At 39.6% G+C, this 21,030-nt stretch overlaps 1 protein-coding gene across 7 annotated transcripts in view; it reads left to right on the top strand.

The window, feature by feature from the left end:
- Positions 1-21,030, top strand: part of lrp1bb (low density lipoprotein receptor-related protein 1Bb) — a 257,657-nt gene that overhangs the window by 192,513 nt on the left and 44,114 nt on the right. For all 7 annotated transcript variants that reach the window (XM_069154744.1, XM_069154740.1, XM_069154738.1 and 4 more), the window contains 15 exons: positions 1,933-2,137; positions 5,375-5,567; positions 7,348-7,473; positions 8,463-8,591; positions 8,755-8,874; positions 9,762-9,875; positions 10,071-10,220; positions 10,445-10,567; positions 13,940-14,059; positions 14,897-15,025; positions 15,482-15,604; positions 16,523-16,663; positions 16,901-17,088; positions 18,477-18,660; positions 18,749-18,834. In XM_069154744.1, coding sequence (XP_069010845.1) covers positions 1,933-2,137; positions 5,375-5,567; positions 7,348-7,473; positions 8,463-8,591; positions 8,755-8,874; positions 9,762-9,875; positions 10,071-10,220; positions 10,445-10,567; positions 13,940-14,059; positions 14,897-15,025; positions 15,482-15,604; positions 16,523-16,663; positions 16,901-17,088; positions 18,477-18,660; positions 18,749-18,834 — 2,131 coding nt within the window. The remainder of the gene's footprint in view (positions 1-1,932; positions 2,138-5,374; positions 5,568-7,347; positions 7,474-8,462; positions 8,592-8,754; positions 8,875-9,761; positions 9,876-10,070; positions 10,221-10,444; positions 10,568-13,939; positions 14,060-14,896; positions 15,026-15,481; positions 15,605-16,522; positions 16,664-16,900; positions 17,089-18,476; positions 18,661-18,748; positions 18,835-21,030) is intronic.

Here is a 21,030-nt window from a genome sequence, read left to right as displayed (position 1 = left end):
TTGTTAAAGTTATTTTATTTGTCTCTCTAAGATACATAGAAGCTTGGCCATGCTTTTCCTCCATTATGCTTGACAAGTAAATGCATTGCTTTCAGGGTTTCCCAGAAAGTCTATAAATAAATTGCACTTAATACAGTAGATTGTTGCCAGAGTTTTAACTGGACCCCATTACTGCTGTTTTAAAATACATAGACTGGCCCCCTATTAGTTGGAGGACAAATTTTAAGATCCTTGTACCTGTCTATAAATCTATTCATGGACTATATTGTTGATATGCTGCCAAGATATGCCCATGGTAGAGCTCACAAATCCACAGATTGTCTACTGCTCACCGTGACGAATATGAAATAGTCTCCTTCTGGATCTGTGGACAGGAAAACAAACTAAGGCTTTGAAATGTGTGCTGACCCTGCTTTTTGACCTTATTTTAACTGATAATTTAATACTACTCCCTTTTCATTATGAATCAGGTATGGCAGTTTGAACAAATAATGTAAAATTCCTCTCCATTACATGTATATATGTATCCTTTTAACCTCTAAATCCCATACGTAGAACTTAAACTACCGTATATTTAATTATTCTAATGGATTTTTTTGCACCACGGGACACAATTATGAATCATGTGATTTAGTAATTGTTGTTTTTCAGCAATCATTTGGATTAATTTGTAGCTTGGATGCATTCATTGGCAAGAAATTGTTGCCTCATGCTGTAGACTGTTTGGTTGAGGGTTTTTTGCACTTTAGATGTTACTGGTGTGAGCTGCATCCCTTCACAGTTTCAAGTTTCATTTGTGTGTCAGTTAAAACAAAGGCTTCAGGAAAATACGTCTTAATATGTTCAAAAAGTAACACATTAGTATTCCCATTACATCTAGCTCAGACTGCATTCACAGCTTGTACTTTCATGAATACATTTTTTTTTTACTGTGACCGGTCTTAAAAGAGTAAGTATCTTGCTCCTCCTGTTATACTAACTAAATTAATTTCTTGACCTCAGACTACCCTTGGTTGGCAGTTTGGCTCCATATCCATCCCACTCCAGAATCACTGTCTGATAATTAGAATTCAAACTCAAGTAATTAATTAGTAGCCCCTGGTTGTGACTTCTGACCCGAATCTTTATTATCGCAGTGGAGTGGACTTCCATTACTTCATTACAGTATGAACTGAGAGCTCAGGGCTTGAAAAACATTTTTATACAATTTGAAAACATACCTAGCTCTTTATTTCAGCGATTAGTCTGCATAGCTGTGGATTTAAAATGTGCACAATCCCTCTTGCAAATCCCTATATATATATATATATATATATATATATATATATATATATATACATATATATATGGGATTATATGATATGCTAGTATGTGTTTAATATTATTAGATGTCTCCACACAGAAGAATATGCATAAATGACCTCTATCTCACAAACTGTGATGCTAATCTGTTTTATCTAATTGAAACAGAGCTGCACTTGATGAGTGATGAGCTTCTTCAGGGCAGAAATAGGAAGCAGATGAGGTCTTGGGAAGTACAGTAAGGGACGATGTTGATAATGGACTGACATGACTGCATAAACCTCTAGCAATTTAATTCAGTGAAGAACATTTTTCCTGTTCACTAGTGTGTCTTCTGCCTGCATGGCAGATAATTCCTTGAATCACATGTTTGCACAGCATCTCTTACAGAAAGCCATTACTTCAGATCCAAATACAATTTTCGATGAGACATTTGTTTTGTTCTTGCTAAGGTGGTGTGCATTTTTTGAACTGCTGAGGTGAATTAGTGCTTCATTTTTAGAGAGTCTCTGATGACACCTTCCCATTAAGCTGAAGGCACTCGCTGTTGCAAAATTGTGAAACAAAACACTGCACTCTGATGACTCATATTTTAATGTTTTTTTTTGGCTGTCCAATACCCATTTTTAGCCTGATGTTTTGGACCAACTGGAATGAGCAGAGGCCCAGCATCATGAGGTCCACCTTAGCTGGCAAGAACATGAGGATTGTCATCAGTTCTGACATCTTGACACCCAACGGACTGACTATTGACCACCAAGCAGAGAAGCTCTACTTTTCAGATGGGAGTCTTGGCAAGATTGAGAGATGTGACTACGATGGTTCCAGCAGATATGTGAGTATGAAAATAATGGACTCCAAGTAAAATATATTGATTGCGGTTGCACGTTTTAAGAAATAGCTGTTTTTGTTTGGTATTCAAATATTTTTGTATGTTTTTTTTCATACCCCCATTATTATTTGTATCACAATCCAAAATAATTAACACTTTCACTAATCAAAGTTTTCACATTTTTGTATCACACCATTTGAAATTGAATCGCTGAGATTGACTCATTGGTGCACCAGCAAACTTTTATTTCCCTGCAGCTTGGTGAGCCTCTTTATATCCACCTGAAGGAAGCAGGTATCAGCTCCATACACAGTCTCTAACAGGAGTTGTTTCACACTTTCCTTAGAGCAATTAAGCATGGCAGAACCTTTGTATAGATTTCATTCACCAAACACAACACTCCTGGAAAGTAACCACAAGAACCTCCATCCCTAAGGCAAATCAATCTTTTCATTTTGTTTAATTATTGCACTGTTTGTTCTGTAAATTCAGAGACTGGAAACAGTTCACACAGATTAATGAAAAATCATAGATCAGTCACAACTTCTCTCTCACTAATAACCGCCTCAGGACCATCCATTCCTGCCAGTTCTCTCCCAATGTCCATCCAATTTTAAATACAACACATTAGGTAACCGGGGACCACAGCTGTGCGCTCACTCTTCTTTTTAAAGAGTCTCGCCACAGTTTGAATTAAGATACAGGTGATAAGTAACTGTGATCAACATCATGATGTGATTGAGATCATTCAGGCTTGCGCTTGCTCCCTTAAATAAGAATTTGATTTTAGGAATCCTAATTTATTTGTTGATCATTAACAGGATATTTCTTTGCCAGACTGCCAGCAATTATTTTTCCACGTAAAGCAGTGAAATTTACATGGAAATATATATTTTTTAATGGCATTACAGTGATATTTAACTGCACAAGGTCATAAATCTTATATAGACAAATTAAATTGTGCACTGTTGTGCATGGAAAACATGAACCCAAGTGAATTCTACTGATAACAGACATCATGTATGTTTGAGCTACTGTATTAATATTTGTAATCTAAGACGAGAAAAAAAATGCTCTGAGAAAAACTTGACTTTCAAAGAAACTGTCATGTGTTTGATAGGATGAGACTACATTTATACAGTAGGTGATGACAGCAAGGAATGTAATTGGCTCTGCTTGCCACAGCCTCTAATACACCTGTACTGTATTCTGTCTGATCCCACCTTGTTTCTAAGGGCGCCTTGGGTATGCCAGTCCATGAAAATGCAGAGCTGCATTTGGCATAAAGCACATTCATGAACAGATTGTCAAATTGTCCTTTTGCTCTGAAATTAAAACAAAAAATTCATCTCCCATTTAATCTCCCTTTCCAATTGAACTCCTGGAACAGGATCCTGTGTATAGCGATGGGATTTGAAATACCTCTCGTAGTTCTTTCTTATTTTGTCTCTGAGGGTACAGACGGTTTCCTTAATCACAAAAGTCATTCCTTGCTAAAGTAAATAAAACTCAGTGAGAGGAGTTCACATTTTGTCCATAAAAGTTTCATGCATAATGTATAACATCCCAACTGGGGCACAGCAGCTGTGTCCGAGGTGCGCAGAGGATTACAGTACAAGATAGCCTTTTTTTTTTGTTGCTATGGATTTCAGTTTTTGCTTGACGTGACCTATGCAACTCAGCACCATGGCCCATCTCAATTAGTTACCCATATGTTTGATGAGCTAGGTCACTAGGCTCAGAGAGCCTTCACCTGTGGGTCCTCACCTGCCCTTGCTGCAGTCTCGTCCTGCTAATGAAGGCTTTGCAGTGAGGCTGCTCTGGGTGCTGATGCTCCTTTCCAATTAAAATGTGTAAATTAAACAGAGATAGCTGACTGTCAACTTCAGCCCTTAACCAAACTGTGCTCATAGAAACCGTAAGACAACACATTGTATACAAGAAGCTTAGTATGGAAATAAAAGCTTAAGCCTCGTTGTCTCTTTAAAGACTTCTGATTGTTTTATTTTAATTTGGCATTGATGTGTTTAAATCAGCAGATATTGCCAATGGTTGCAGGATTTTATTTTGGAATCAGACAAGGCTCATGCTCCAGAACAAGTATGATAAAGCAGATTGTAAAGCACCAGTTCTGCAATGAGTCATGTGAATGTAAACTTTGATGGCAGTGGAGTATTGTGGAGGGCTCAGTTACTCCTCTTCACTGCAACAGTACCATTACATGATGACAGGACGGCTGGTGAGAGGAACAAGAGCTGTTGCATGGCTCTTTCCTCTGTGCCATTTGGAGAGTGGAGACCACAGTCATTACTGAAGGCAGCACTTTACAAAGGGCTGGGAAGGGAAGATCCCGGCATGTTCGGGTTGGAAAATGTGCCCTTTTTACCATGAAGAGAGAGACTATAAACACAAATATGTCTGTGGATGGTTCGTGTCGTTTGTGTTCAATGTCAACAGTGTTCTCTCTGGGCACGTTTGCCATTAAAACCGAGGCTCATTGAAGTAAACAGCGAAGCATCATATTTGAATACTGTTAAACAGGGAGAGACTGATGAAACAGTATGAACTAATTTCCCATTTACGCAAAACACGAGTTCAGCACAAAAGAAATGCGTTGCTGGCTGTAAACCGGATGTCTCCCAAATCTAATTTCCTATCAATATGTTCTAACCCACCCCATCTGGCATTTCCCTCTCTTCCTCGCTCTGTCTCTCACATGCCTGATGGCCAGTTGTTGCCTTCGCACGCTGGGCTCCGTTAATCAACACCTGTCCTATTAATCCCAGTATGGCACAGGGCTAATGTGATGTCGCTTACAAGCCTGTCCCACTAATGGCTGAGACTACAGAGCTGCTGGAGTCCCTGATCCCCCCCCACAAGCCTGGAGAGTCCCGGAAGGAGGCAACTGATGGATTCCTGCCTCCCTGCCAATGACACTGTCATTTACTCACCCAACATCTGGGTTAAGCAGTCAAGTGGGCGTTCGGGTGATTTGTTGATTAATGAGTGGAAATTATTATTCTCCACATTTATTCCGGGGGTTGTATTTAAAATAATGTCAGTACTTTCTACCAGACAGATCTTGAAAATATGTTTGTGAGGGGTTTGTTGATGGAACTATAAATACCAGATCTACAAAGCTCATGTGTTAGAGCTTTATTATGCATCCGAGCCAATAGAAGAAAAAAAAAATCCCATAGCTGTGGAGCTAACAGCAGTGCTCTGTTCTACAATTTTTAGGTCATAATTAAATCGGGTCCCGGAAACTTCTACGGGCTTGCCATCTATGCAGATTTCATATACTGGTCAGACTGGACCCGCAGAGCTGTGCTTCGATCAAATAAGTACACAGGTGGTGACACCAAGGTACTTAGAGCAGATATACCCCATCAACCAATGGGAATTATCGCTGTGGCCAAGGATACCAACAACTGTGAGTACTTTAACACCTAGAGATGAGCTACTGTAAATGCCATGGCCACTGTATGCAGAGCTGTGTATGCAAATATTTGTGTATTATATGTTTGCAGGTGTCTGCTTGTATTCATATGTGCTTATGGGCAGGAGTTTATACATGTGCATATTTATTATGTTAGTGTACCTTAGGACTATAGACCAAAATAAATATGTAGGTTCATGCACTTTCTGCTGTAGTAAAATGAAAATGTGTTTATTGGTGCCTGTGTTGCACAGCTTGAATGTCCCTGTATGTATTCATGTTTTGTGAGACCCAGATATGGTTTCATCCCCAACTGGCTTGACATTTTTTCAATTTGTACAACATTTCTGGGAATGATAAAGGAAGACTGATTCTGTCCAATGTCAACATTTTAATATCAAAAAAGAAAATAATATGTTGCATTAGATTATATTTTAGATGAAACAAACATTTTAATGAATGTATTAATTTGATCTATAACGATTATTTGTGTGCTTTGTGAGATATGCTTGTATGCAGTGATTTTGTTTACAGAACAAAAATAGTTATTGTTTAAGATGAGTCAAGGTGAATGTTGAAAAATACATTTTTAACAGTAAACTTAAATTTCAAATATTGTATTCAAATTAAGAAAATTCAAAGTGAGATATTCTAAACAGAGATCAGTACGACGGTTACCAACTAAAAGCAACATTTTTAAAAGGGCATCTTATTTTGACTTACAAAAACTGCCTGGTTGATAAATGAAAGTGGTCTTATTTAGAATGGCTAGAAACCTAAGCCTCAGTGGTAATTAATAAAAAAAAAGTAGCTTATGTTGAAGAGGGAGTCTCTTAAGTGTCGTATAAAGTTTAATCTCCAAGTAGGACAAAGGGATGTGGGCTTAAGTGTATCCCACTGGTCGGACTGAGATGCCAAGAGCCACATTTTTCCCTGTTAATTTTGTTACTGGAAATAATCACATCCCGTGACGTGCATGGGCCCAGCTGCTAGTCTACAGTATGATGTGCAGTGACCAGCAATGATGGATTTAAATATTTTTTTTATAAACACAATCACACGTAAGTAACCTGAGCTGCAGAAAAGATGAACGCTTTCTTCTCATAAAGTACTCATGGCTGGGAGGCAGGAGGTTGTACCAGAGGGTCTCCAATGGACCTGCAGGTCTCTGAACACTTGCACTTGATACTTGATAATTGATGTGTCTTGTTTTTAAGCGTCTTTTTTTTCCCCTCAGGGCTAGACAGGCACATACGTTTTCGTTCAGGGTGTATGGCTGCAGTTTGGTCATCTCACTCATTTTCTAGGAGAACAGCATGCTTACCATTATAATGCTGGGACACTTCACCCAAGTGTTTTTCTCACAGCACCTCAGCCAAATGAACAGAAAAAAAATATGTCTGCCCTCCAGAAAACAGAAGGAAAGCTCTGACAACTATATTAACTTTCTCACCGATTAACAGAAAAGATCAGGTTTGGTGCCAGACTCTTCGACTCAAAAAGCAACAACTCCTTTATTCAGAGAATCCAAACTCTGTGCCAACTTCCTATGAGATTGTTATGACTTAAATGAAAAAGGATAACATTTATTTGGAATCAAGCTAATGGATGAGGAAGGGTGAGGCAAAGTGTGCCAATCAGAAGTGTAAGTTACAACACTTCCTTAGAAGATAACTCCAAAAATATTTTGAACAAGAGAAAATGTATCCCTGCTGATTTTTTTCCTTTGACTACTTCTGACTGCCTAATCACTTCTGTTTGACTGCTATTGAAGGTGAGCTGTCTCCATGCCGACACATGAACGGAGGCTGCGGTGACCTTTGTCTCCTGACCCCGTATGGGAGGGTCAATTGTACCTGCCGCGGAGAGCGTGTGCTGCTAGATGACAACAGATGTGTGTGTAAGTCATGAGGAGCTTCAGATTTGATTATTCTGAGGCTACTTACAGCTGACCCTTCAAACATCTTCAGTATCAGGTATTGAATTTAATGACCCTTTTAATGGATAAGTAATTTAAAAGAGTGTCTTCGGCTACATTTATATGTACAGTGTAACCTGGCTTCTTTCTATTTTTTTTTTTTACTGTTTACATGACCCTTAAATATCTATAGATTTATTCATTTTTACACATTTTTACCGCACACAAACAAGCATGACTGACCTAACAGTAAATTTCAACATTGTACTTTTAGTGATTTCAGTCCACATCTTGGCTGTAGTACTTCATAAGTTTGAAATACAAAACGTCTTCCCGCTCTAGTAATGAGTCGTAACGGGATGTGGTAAAAAAAAAGAAAAAAAAAAGAAGTCTGCCGTTCTCTGCCATGATGATATCCAAGCTACCATCCAGCTCTGAGTCCCCTGCCATGTTCAGCGGGGCCAAACTTCCCTCGTTTGAACAGCTCCTCCCACCATATGGTCTCTCATCCCACTGCATTTCAAATTCAACCAGCGATGTCAAATTAGGAAGAAAGAGACCGCCGTAATGCAGCATACTTGTAGCTTTAGACGGTAACTGAGGGAAACGTCCTACTTAATTCAAAAGCTTTGTCTGCTGACAGGATAAACTTGAAGTCATTCAACAGTATAGCTTTGTTCATTAATATTTATTTATTATTGAACTGTATTGACTGTGACTACTGGAATAATTAAAAACATACTGCTTATTAAAAGAGGAGGAAACAGTGTCTGGTGTACAACTGCTGAGCAAATGGGAATCAACTACCAGTGGAACATCAGACTATTCCAGGCATTTCCCAACTAGATAAATTAGAGTGGGCAGTTAATGGGGTTATTGAGATCAGTTATGGCCGTCACTGGTATGCAGGAAGTTTGTTTAATGTACACTGATATTATTGGAATCATCACCCTCACTGTCTTCTTCTGCAGCAGAGAATTCCTCCTGCAGCATCTATACTGAATTTGAGTGCGGAAATGGAGAGTGCATTAACTACCAGCTGACCTGCGATGGAGTGGCCCACTGCAAAGATAAATCAGATGAAAAGATGCAGTACTGTGGTAAGGCACTCTTAACAAAATGAAGTATACAAAAAACGATGTGAAGTATCATAAAAACATGTTGGTTTGGAATTCTCGAAAAAAAGAATAGTTCAAACCACCTGATGATTGCTAAAGGTCCTCGACATTTCAAAACTATTTTAAAAGCATCTGTTTTGTTTAGACAACAGGACCTGTCGGAAGGGTTTCAGGCCCTGCTACAACCAACGGTGTGTGGCCAACAGTCGCTTCTGTGACGGACTTGATGACTGTGGGGATAACTCTGACGAAGCTTTCTGCAACAGTGAGTCATTGACGTTTGATCTCCTGTTTTATATGTTCTGCCTCTGAGTCCAGAGGCAGTCACATTCAGTCACACTAATGCCCGTATTAATACGACACGCTAGGCCACATGCTGTGCTAAGCCTTCACTGTCTAATGAGCCCCAAGATCATAGAGTGCACAGTTTCAAAGAGATTCACAACCTCTACCCCAAAATATGCTGCTTCTGGGAGCCTGGACCACATTTTCTGTTATTTTGATAAGGCTAGAGTGATTTTTATTCTTGATAGTACTTGTGATGTAATTTTACACTCGTGTTTATTTGACATGCTGTACTCGGTGCCGGTGGGAAAATGTTGAGGTGTGTAAAGTCTTAACAAACTTGACTGAGCCCACAAGGAGACAGCAGTAGATTCATAATTAATGTGGACCTTTCAACTCAGCAGTCTGGGATTTCAGGAAGAAGTTTATCTCATCATGTTGTCATCATCACCATTGCATTTTGAATGGGACATTGACATTAACTTTTTCTATAACCATTACAACATTTAATTACATACTGATAATAAAATGGAGAGTGGTGAAATGACCACAAGGCATAGTTGGTAAAAGAACGACAGAACCAGAAAGCAGTCCTTCTTATTAAGTGTGATTTGGTCTTGCACAGCCTTAAGAGGTGTCACAGTAATCAGGCAGCTTTTACAACACAGTGAGTTCAACTACAGAGACACTGAACATCGTGAAATATTTTCTTTTCTCTTTTTCTGTCTGGCAGTTTTCAACCGGGAGCTAATTTTCAACACTCCCCAGAAAGAGCTTCTAAGTATTGTTGTGAGCTCTACCTGTAGCTGTCTCCGAGTGCTGTTTCTGTTCTGCTGTCTTTTTGAAATGCAAATTCTCTCCCCCCAGATGTCACATGTAGCTCATCAGAATCATCTTGCAAGGACGGGAGCTGTGTACCCAGCTCAGCCTGGTGTAACCAGGTCATCGACTGTGCCGATGCCTCAGATGAAAAAAGCTGCAGTAAGTCCCTCTGCCTCTGCTTTGCATTGCAGTTAAAATGAAAATATACACACAGCTGTATGTCTCGCAGATCAGATGGATCCAGTAACTTGCTCATCTCTTGAATCAGATTGAATACTGCCCGCCTTGCCCTCACCTCCCTTGTCTGTAGCACTGTGAGGAGACAATTATTGTGCTGCTGTGTTTTGTATTCAGACCACACCGACTGCTCTCACTTTTACAAGCTGGGGGTGAAAGAGAAAGATTTCATCAGCTGCAACTCCACCTCACTGTGCATCCACTCCTCATGGATCTGCGATGGGGCAAATGATTGCGGAGACTATGCTGACGAGAGCAATTGCCAGGGTGAGCAGCGGCGCCACAAACACACACAAACACACATTTCTGCCTGTGCATTCAGAGGCAGATCAAGGAGGCCAGCTTCAATTAGAAAAGACTTATGACTGATCTCATTTTCAGAAATGATTATGACAATGGAATCGGAGATTCAGAGGGAGCTTCGAAAAAGATAATGACCTCAATCATTGCTAATACCCCGAGGATTGACTCGGTTGTGTTGTTTGTCCCAGTTTCCCATGGGCAGAGGTGCGAGGAGGGCCACTTTGCCTGTCCGAGTGGGAACTGCATTTCCAGTGTGTGGCTGTGCGATGGCCAGAAAGACTGCGAAGATGGAGCAGATGAATTCCAGTGCGGTAGGCCAGCAACTCTTACCTCTCGTTGAATACACTGGAATAATGTTTTATTTTTTCACGGTTAGGAATAGATGAGTTCTTTTGTTGCTGTACACAACACTGTCAGGTGTTGAAAGGATTTTTATTTTCCATTAACAAGAAGCTATTTGTTTTAATTTTTTGTCATTTAAATAAATCCAGACCTGCAATAAATAGTACGTAAACCATATGAGGGAGGAGACAAAAGGACAGGAGATGATTGTTTACTGTGCCGCAAGGCAATTTCCTCTCACTTTGTTTTGTTTCTGCTTATTGTGTATTTAATATTTCTAAAGTTGTATCAAGTCTCAAGGTGTTTCTGCTTGTTTGAAAGTCTAATTTCAACCCTGAATTCACAGCTAGGCAGTTAAGGACACGTTTTTCCCCGTCTCACTTTGAATTATAATATACAGCACTTCCATTGTAACAATTAATTAATGATCCATCAGTCACTGAAACGCTTATACTGAGAATGGAAATATGGGTTCGGTGGAAAGCGGTGACATATGAAAGGATTACACAGTACAATTGCCACTCCTCTACTTACCTCACCGGAGACAGCAAGAGCATTCTTACTTGTGCTTTGATGCATGCTAATGTATGCAGAATTTACTATGACAAAGTCAAGATCTCTCCAATTAAACAGGAGGACTGTAATTAAGTCGCCGTATGGATTAACATAATTTGCCCTCAAAACTAACAGCTCGCACACATACACGTCCACATGTCATTGCTTTTGGCTTCAAAGAGAAATGGGCTGGGTGCTGTAATGTAGGTGGTCAGAGTAGCTGTTAGGCTTCATCACCATCACACACGTCCAAGGTAATTGGATTTGATAAATTAGTCCACATGTCCACAGTGTAAAAACAACTCGCTGCCTGTGTTTGAGTAGTCAGCCTATTGTGTTGCTTATCTCAGACTGACGGACTTTATGGTCGAGCCTTGTTAAAGTGCAAGAAGTCATCAGGCAGCCGGCAGTCAGTGCTCCTGTTTGTGTGCAGGCCGAAGAAGTATTGTATTGTATTCTCTCTCACAAGGGAACAATTTTAATCAAACCCAAGCACATCCAATTCAACACACACATATGTTGAGAATACTTATTGCATCCTCGTTCCTTTTAACTGTCTTTTTGTTTGCGACACTACTAGCATGACTTTGGCAATGGCAGTGACGGTCTTAGGATGAGTCCTAATGACTCTGATGATGTCTTGGCCTTTCCTCCAGTGCTTCCACACAAATGCCATTTTTACTTTTTTTTAATTTAGTTATCTGAAGAATTGCTTTTTGACTTTGGCAATCCCCTGATTTTTTTTTTTTTTAAATTGCACCGCATACAGGTTAAACTCTTCATAGGTTTTCAGTCAATTATCTCAAAATTGCATTGGCACAAAATTGTTAACAGACAGTCATGATTTACAAACAATGTATCCTAATCATTTTGGTGAAGCAGTGACTTTTGCTTTGGCTGAACCACCGTTTATGGTTTTGCATCAAGTGTCCAAATTTGTCATTACTTTTGTTTATGACAAAATACCTGCATAACTAAACACATTCCCTCCAACCTCAGCTGCACTTTGTGTTGAATGCTTATGAGCACTTGGTAGCATGCTGTGACTTGCTAAACTAAGATGATGGTGAACATGTTAACATTGTCATGAGGAGGCCATGTAGCCATTAGCATTTAGCTCAAGGTACTGACGTGCTTTATAGTACAGCCCTCACGGAGCCGATAGCGTGGCAGCAGAGTCGTGTTTAGTCGTTTTTGTGTGATTAATTTTGCCTTTAAACCAGCCAGCAGACTCCATCAGCCTGAGAATGATGACATAATTAAGAGTGACAGAAATAAAATGTGACCACAGAACTTATATACAGTATCTCTGCCTTTGAGAGAGCGCGACAAGATGATGCAGATCTGGTTTCCTCTTCCTGTATAATTAATAAGCAGCTTTGTTCACATTTAGACACAAAAGACAGAATAAATCAGTTTCGTGCCATCCAGTTTACATATTCAATGCTTGACGAGTTATCTGATTTATTTTGTAAATTGCCCTTGAATGTTGTTAGAGAGATGCATAACACATGAACACCTTTATTTTTCCTTTATCTAGAAATGTAGTTTCGGCCTGTGTGATATGATAACATCCCATGCTTCAAGAAGGAACTGATATGAATTATGCCATATGTCTTTAAGAAGTTCTGAATAGCTTTTCCAGGACAAATAGACAATATTCGCATTGCTCTGAGTTAATTATCATATAAAAAGCTTCAGTTGCTGATAATCTGGCTGCAAAGGCAATGTGGTTTTAGGAAATGTCATTACATTTCAGAAATTTTAAATTCCTTATCTGATTAGACGAAATAGTAATTTGTCACTTCACAATGCATAATGCGCTTTTCTGCTGTGAAACACTATTGAAAATGAGAGATGAAAGACTTTCTTTGATACATTTAACGTGCTGTAGACCGGCTATTTTGCTACACACTTGAAGTAGCTGTTCGCATTTGAAGTGCAAATTCGGTATCATACACAGAAATACTGGATAATTATGGTTTCCAGATTTAGCCATTTAATGTTTATCTCATCCTTATCTTACATCATAGTAGCAGCACACGTAAAGTCGGTGCAATGTCCAAAGTCTGACAGGAAGGAAAGTAACGCAGAGTGAGAGACCACCTCATCCGTACCCTTAATAGGATACATAATTCCCTGCATTGTGGTCTGACCTGGAGCACACATCCCCCGTCCTTCTCTCAATATATTATCAAAGCTCTGGCAGACTTCACCCGGTCTGACATCTGAGAGAATGAGACCACAAACCAACTCCCCAGGGAGAGTAGGTGGCTCGGTGACACAAATTCAGCACAGCTTGTGAATATATCCACATTTTACACAATAGCTTTTACACAATAATCAGCAGAATACTCTCTTAGGTCACATTCCTATTGTCACCCTTAGAACCAAGTTTTTTTTTTGTATATAAAATAAATTCATTTGAATCAATACTTAAGGGTTTTAATCTCCTTTAATTCCTTTGTGTTCCTTTGTGTGATGTTATCGTATTTCCCTGCACAGTAACTCTGAGTATTCATCAAATGTCTTCTCTCGGGGGAGGGGGAGGGGGGGGATTGAAAAAAATGGACTCATTATGGCAGCTACACTCATGCGTGCTGCTAAGCAGAAAGTCTACAGAGAAAAACAAGCAAGCCAAGGGGCAAATAAGAGCCAGCCCACTTGTTGTGCTTTGATTAAAAATGCTCTGCCCCCTTCTATAGGGTATAGCGCATTTGTTGTTGTTTCCTTCTCACTGTGTTTGATTTATGGCATTGAAATTCCTCTTCAACTGCCCTCTGCAGACTCGTCATGCTTGTGGAACCAGTTTGCCTGCTCCAAGAACAAGTGCATTGCCAAACAATGGCTGTGTGATGGGGAGAACGACTGTGAGGACGGTCTTGATGAGAGCGTGCAGATCTGCGGTTAGTGCCATTTCAGATGTCATGAGGAATCTGGTGTTGATGTAATAGATCACATTTGCTATGTTACAATGCTATACCTTCATGTGTTCCTCTTGTAGACCTGGAAATTAAAGGACAGAAATGAAACAATCCTAATGAGGCAACAAATGAGACCGCATACATTTCTGATAATTTGAATAAGCATTAAGGCCCAAGAGGCATAGCTATTTCGATGGGCAAATGAGATGTGTGTGTAATGAATTCTACAATAGAACAAAACGAATAAAACCACAATAAAGAGCCAGAAATTGCTATGAACATTGGTTGTATAATTTGAATTTAATGGAGTGTCAAAAAAATATCTATAAAATGGTCCAAAGGCTTCTCGGGTGCAATTCTTGTCAATTGCAAGAAGTTCATTTTTGCCACACATTCCTAATTGAACTACTGTATATACCTTTATTTCTCAGTGCAGCCAATTCATCTTTTGGTCTGTTTTGCCTTAAGGGCCAGTCCTAAGATAAAGGCAAGTATTGCTGACTTGCAAAATTCTGGTAAATAATTGTTTTCATTATGTGTTGGCTCCACACAAAAAAACAAACTGCTGCGCAATGAAAATTTTAGTTTTTTTGGGTTCAGTTCAAAACCTTTAACCCTTTTCTATATTCTATAATATCAGAGCAAGTGCCTTGATTTATTGAAATTGCTAATAGGTGTTCACTGCTAACAGAAGGTAACATCATAACAAAAACATCTGCTTCAGTTCAGTGCTGTATCCTTTTTTTCTGTTTTGTGCATTTGATCCATTATAACCTCTGGCTTTTGAAAGTACACCATGTGGCCCTCTTTTCCTCCCAGGCACAGTGACTTGTGCTCCAGGACTGTTCAGTTGCCCCGGGTCGTATGCCTGTGTTCCCAAACGCTGGCTCTGTGACGGTGAGAGGGACTGCCCTGATGGGAGTGACGAACTCTCTGCAGCTGGCTGTGGTAAACTCTGTCTGCTAGTTCAAAACAATCGATAGCTCATTGCAACCATAAAACAATTGGAAAACAATTAGTGATTGACACATTATTGCCCTTATATAATTATAGATTACATTGCCTTACACAATATCCCATAGAACATATCTTAAAAAAACACGAAACACCTACTTCAATCTGTGTGTAAAGTTTATTTTAAGCAACAAAAAGAAAACATGCTTATTGTAAGAAGTACGTGAAAATGTGTATTTCCACAGCTGCAGCTCTCACTTGATGCTGTAAACTGGATTGTTTCTGCTTTGATTAAAGCTTGTTTAATGAGGGGAAAACTATTAGAGAACCCAGAGATCAGTAAACTGGTATAAGGCGTAATGTTATGTTCTAGATATTCTGCATGCTATGTTGAGAGAGGAATGTTTATACATCAATTAGCACTTGAACCCATTTCTTTCTGTGCATCAGCACCCAACAACACATGCGATGACAGCTCCTTTCGCTGCCGCAACAAAGCGTGCATCCCCCAGCGATTCGTCTGTGACCATGATAACGACTGTGGAGATGGATCTGATGAGTCAGTGGAATGTGGCAAGTAGATTTATCTTTGCTCTCTTGCTGTTAATATTCACTGGTGGTGTATGAATATATTCTCATTGAAAGCAGCACTTGGTAAGTTTGAAGAAAAAAAAGTCAAATATAGCAAAGGTGGACAGATTTCCAGTTTGAGAGATAGATGACAACTTTAGGGCAGATCAGTAGGGAAGACACAAGCCCAAAATCACCTAGAATTAAAATGTGAGTGGTATAAATGGCCACAATTAAACTATCTACACTCATTGCTGATGACAAACCATTTATGGAACCATGCTGGTCATGTAAAAATTTAATATACACAAATTAAAAATGACAAATAATCAATTTGTTGGATAGTGTTACTGCCATTCCTTGGTTTATGCAGTTAAAAGATACAATAACGTATTTTAAATATTGCTATTATTAGTTGTTATTATTAGTTTTGTATTAAATAATATTAAATAAATGAACGTCTTTATTATTAAACTTGTGAAAATGAAAAGCATTAAAGGTTGGTTCTTTTGCAGTAATTTTCATTATAGAGCAGTCTGTTTCTCAGGAGTGGGAAGAGACTTTAATTATTTTTTTTTGTGATGACTGTTAGGATACTTATTTTCAGTGTCTAAACTCTCTGTTGCAGCCTTGATTTATGATGACTGGCTGACGAAAAATACATATTTATACTTGAAATATTGGCCAATGCAGCTGTGAACACTATTATACCTCCAGATGGCTTGAATTGTTGATCAGCAATGATGCTGAGGGTGCTTCATTATAATATGAAAAATGGTCATGAAAATCTTCCATGCAGCTTTATTTTACATAAATGACACTTAATTCTTATAAAGTTATGCCCTGATCTAAAACGATGTCACTGCCGAGTCCAAGTGTAACTTGTTGAGAAAGTGACTTTTTTTTTCTCCCTTTTTTCAGTCTATCGCTCCTGTGGATCAGATGAATTTCGCTGTGGGGACGGCCGCTGTCTTCTCAGCTCCCAGTGGGAGTGTGACGGCTATGCAGACTGCCCCGACCACTCTGACGAACTGCCTCTGAACCTCAAGTGTTTGGCTGCAGGTAAGACTGCTGTTTGGCTCTCAGCTGGAATCTCTTCATCAGTGTCACCAGCAGCACAGCTCGCCCAGGAAACCTGTGGGTACATATGCCGGAAGCAAGGCAGCTCCACAACCTGGAGAGATCACCTGAGAGGAATTAATCTGTCAAGATCCATTGTCAGGTCAAAAACATTTCCCCGTCTTTGTTGAGGAATCGCACGGTGTCGTGCCAGTGACGGCCATGTCTTGCTCTTTTCAGGAAGCTTGTGCAATGGCTCTTTCTTCATGTGCTCCAACGGACGCTGCATTTCTGAGAAGAGTCTGTGTGATGGGAGAGACGACTGTGGAGACGGCTCAGATGAGAGGAACTGCAATGTGAACGAATGCTTGAACCGACGAGTCAGTGGGTGCACACAGGATTGCCAGGACCTTCCCGTGGGCTACAAGGTAAGTGACCAGTAGGCTGGTCACAGTTTGGTAGCATGAAAGTGTTTTTCCTTAGAATGACTTGCTGGCTACAGTTAGTCAGTCCGTCTAAAGGTAAAATGAAGCTACAGATGGAAAGAAAACAACAAAGGGCCTATAAGCCGGTATCTGTGGTTTGGTGCTAAATCAAATGCCCTTCAAAATGCAAGCTCAGTGAGCTCAGTGAGCTCAGTGCACAGTGAGAGTCCATTTGTAAATATGAGTCACAGCTACAGTGTTTCCTGCTTCAGACCGTGTGATTTCCACTACAATATTCCAGTAGATTACCATAGTGTAAGATTGTGATTTACAGACTTTGCATCATTTCTGATTACCATAGTGTAAGATTGTGATTTACAGACTGTGCATCATTTCTGATTCAGTAGCAGGTAAAATGTGGAGCTCATATAAGTTGTAGTGTGTGCATGAATGATTAATGACTGGCAATAAACCAAGCCTAACTTTGCACAACATTAAACCGATAAAGATGGGCTGGAGTATATACATATACTGTACATGGAGTCACTCACTTTTAGAATATCCTTGAGCGCTGTAAGGTCAATTTAATGATATGCCCACAACTGTCAGAGCTCCCTCACTGTGCCAGGCGATTGTGCTGTACATGGCAATGGCAGCATGTGAGGTCAGGGCTGAATCCAGGTCAAGGCCAGAACCGCTGAAGTGTCTCAGTGGCCAGCTCTGTTGTCGAACGATGTTCATTTTTTTGGTGACTTCTCGCCTGGATTTCCCTCTCGTCACTCCTCCACGAGATGATGTTTACTGCATCAGAAAAGTGGCTGAAAGCAGAGAAAAACCTCTTTTGCTTGTCTTGACGGGGGCACAGCTGGACAGAGAGAGCACATCAATGCAGACCTTTAGCTCATCCATTCGTGGCTTGAACAGGAAGATCAGCAGAAAGGCCCTCAAGGTTATGACTTGGGATAAGAAAGGGATTTGCAGTGGGTTCAGAGCAGCTGATACAAGCACTTTGAGTTATTTTTGGGGGGCCCTGGTCACTGAAGTGTGATGGAATTTTTGAGCCAAGGAACAGTATGTCTCTATCATGGCTTTGATGTCATCATATATATTGGTTGGTTGGTTTTGGTGTATTTTCATTGCTGACTGGCTTTACGTTGAAGACAAAATACTAGAGCCTGAAATACTATATATTCTGCCTTACTGTACTCTAAAATTGCTCAAGTACAGTCTGCTTGAATGCGTTGCTTTTATATCATGATCCATTGTACAAAGGTAGAACTGAAATGTTTTTGGACATGAGTCAGAGCCATGAAAGCTAAACTGATGCTTCTATTGTGCATTTCCTGAATTAATGATCAAACATGTTCTTTTTCGTTGTATTTTTCATGAAGTGTAAATGCTGGCCTGGTTTCCATCTGAAGGATGATGGAAAGACCTGTGTGGATGTTGATGAATGCTCCTCTACGCTTCCTTGTAGCCAGCGCTGCATCAACACTTACGGCTCATTCAAGTGCTTGTGTGTGGATGGTTACGAAGCATTGGATCGCAACCCCAATACATGCAAGGCTCTGTCAGGTTGGACTACATTTGCAGAATTTCTGAACTTGCAGAATGTTATTGCACAGTTGCGAGTCCTTTAACGCTGCATATTTCCACATTTCAGCTGAAGAGCCTTTTCTCATTATGGCGGACCACCATGAGATCCGCAAATTGAGTGTAGATGGCTCAAATTACACCATCTTGAAACAGGTAAGTGATACTTGCATCATCTTCTGTGTCTGTGGTGAAACATTCCTTTGATAGAGGATTAGTGTTTATGAGATTTACATACTGCTAAGAGGCACTCCAGAGATTGTCAATCAAATGACTTTATCGTCCTCTTTTTGTGTTTAATTTAGAATCTCCCCTGCTTCTTGTACTTGGTCAGCTACATATTGAGGGAAAAGGGCTTTATATGGCTGTTTTTAATTTCTTTTTTAATTTAGTGACATTTTTAATTGCATTAACTGCTCAATTTGTGAAGAAAATAGTACCTTTACAGAGAATAATAAAAAAACAAAGCAAATTGTAGCTCATTGAAATGTGAATGCATTATTTGTTATTGCAGAAATGATCGGAAAAAAAACAACATTTGCTTTTGTTTCATTTCCTTAAATTAACATAATAATAACAATAAACTTTATTCATATGCCACCTTTCAAACAAGAAGTGCAGGTCAAAGTGCTTTACAGCAAGAAAATGACATGCAGTGTGTCACATAAAATGTTATTATTTATTATGACAGTAAATCTAAGTTGTGTATTTTTGTAGCTGATTCAGTAGATAATCCCACAGAAAATGTCAGGATATATCTCTTTAAAAGAGATTTAGCATTACAAAAAAAAAACAATATATGAAGGGGTATATTTACCCCTGATCCTAAATGAGGTATTTCAACAAGCAAGGTTTACAATTAAACCTGCAAATTGTACACAAACCTCTGTTAAGTATTGCTCTGTTTAAACAAGATGTGTGCTGTCCATTATTATTTGCCAGCCCCCACCATTAGAGTCGAAGAAAACCGGAAATTCTGATTGGTGAAGAGCAAAATCATCCTACTGAGAACCACATGCAAAAAGCAATTTCAATCACTTCTAGGTCTCATCCCTGCTGCTCTGGGCAATGCTTGATTCTGACTGTTGACTATCACCAATGGTTGGCTGTGATTCAGTGTATATCACCTTCTGGGTATCCTACAGTCTCTTCTCACTGTCATATTAACCTCTTGACTCAATGTACTCTGCTGTCTGTATCGGTGTGCTCATCAACCACAACTCACTTTAATCACAGCGTGTTAGCAGCAGCTGACCTCATATCACTTTAACACACCATTACATACCCTGTTCAGATTATACGTGTCATGAAGTTATGCAAATTTCAAATGAGCCAATCATTCTTTTTATGTATTGCTTTTGCTCTTTGCATAAATTTCTCTTTCCACCACAAATGCAAGTGACTCATAATATTATTGTGTTATCTTTAACACATTACTAAAAACCCATTCGTGGTCTTTGGTTAATTAGAGCTGAAACATTAGGCTCTGGCTTTTAGAGGAAGATGATTACCTGTCGTGACATTTTTTTGCATGAATTAACTCATGACATTTCAGAAAAAAAATGAGCTCGTGGAAAGAAATCAGAGAATTCAGGTTACACTGTATATACATGTGCAACTGTAAGGCTGTGAAACCACTTAATGCTTGCGTTATACATGAAGAACAATAGAAATACATTCTGGCAGGTTGCTACCATTACATTGGCAGTTGTTACTATTGAAACTATCCCTGCTTCAAGGTAATGCTTGGATTGGTGGTCAAAAGTCAAAGCAAAGTTAGTTGATTGGGAAACTTTGGTGACGCAGCCACTGCCTTTAGGTTTCCCTGTCAGACATATTTTACTTTAGAAGTCAGTGGGATATTCATAGTGCTGTCAATGGAAAATACAAAATTGTATTACACCATATTTATAGTCTAATTTTTGTGTACGATTTTTTTTTTCTTGTCTAGCACTCGCTTCTGTTTCATTTGGTAGCTTCTGTGTCCAGGGAAAAAGGACCAGAACAATGCAGTCATGGTGTAGAAGCACTGATAAAAGGGGAACGCAGGTTTCATCTCTGTAGCTGATGTTTGGGGTGGAGAAAAGTTCCCCCAGGACACTTTGGCGCCTGTCTGTGAGGGTGTTGATGATCTGATGAAGATGTCTCATTTCGCCTGTCAGATTATATGACATCCTTTCTCGGCACTCATGGTGTGAGACAGCGGGGTGGGGGCATTTGTTTGGTGTGCAGCTCTGTCTGACTGACAGTGGGGTCCTGTGAGCATGACAGAGAAGGAAAGTCCCTCACTCTTTTGCTTTGATAGAACTGCAGCTCGCCCTTCACTCCCTCTTCAAATGATCTGTGTAGCTG

The sequence above is a fragment of the Embiotoca jacksoni genome, unplaced genomic scaffold, assembly GCF_022577435.1.
Source record: "Embiotoca jacksoni isolate LCO1_2020_lvr unplaced genomic scaffold, fEmbJac1.0.p SCAF_2, whole genome shotgun sequence".
NCBI classification, from domain to species: Eukaryota; Metazoa; Chordata; class Actinopteri; family Embiotocidae; genus Embiotoca; species Embiotoca jacksoni.
This window is presented reverse-complemented; position numbering and strand designations above follow the sequence as displayed.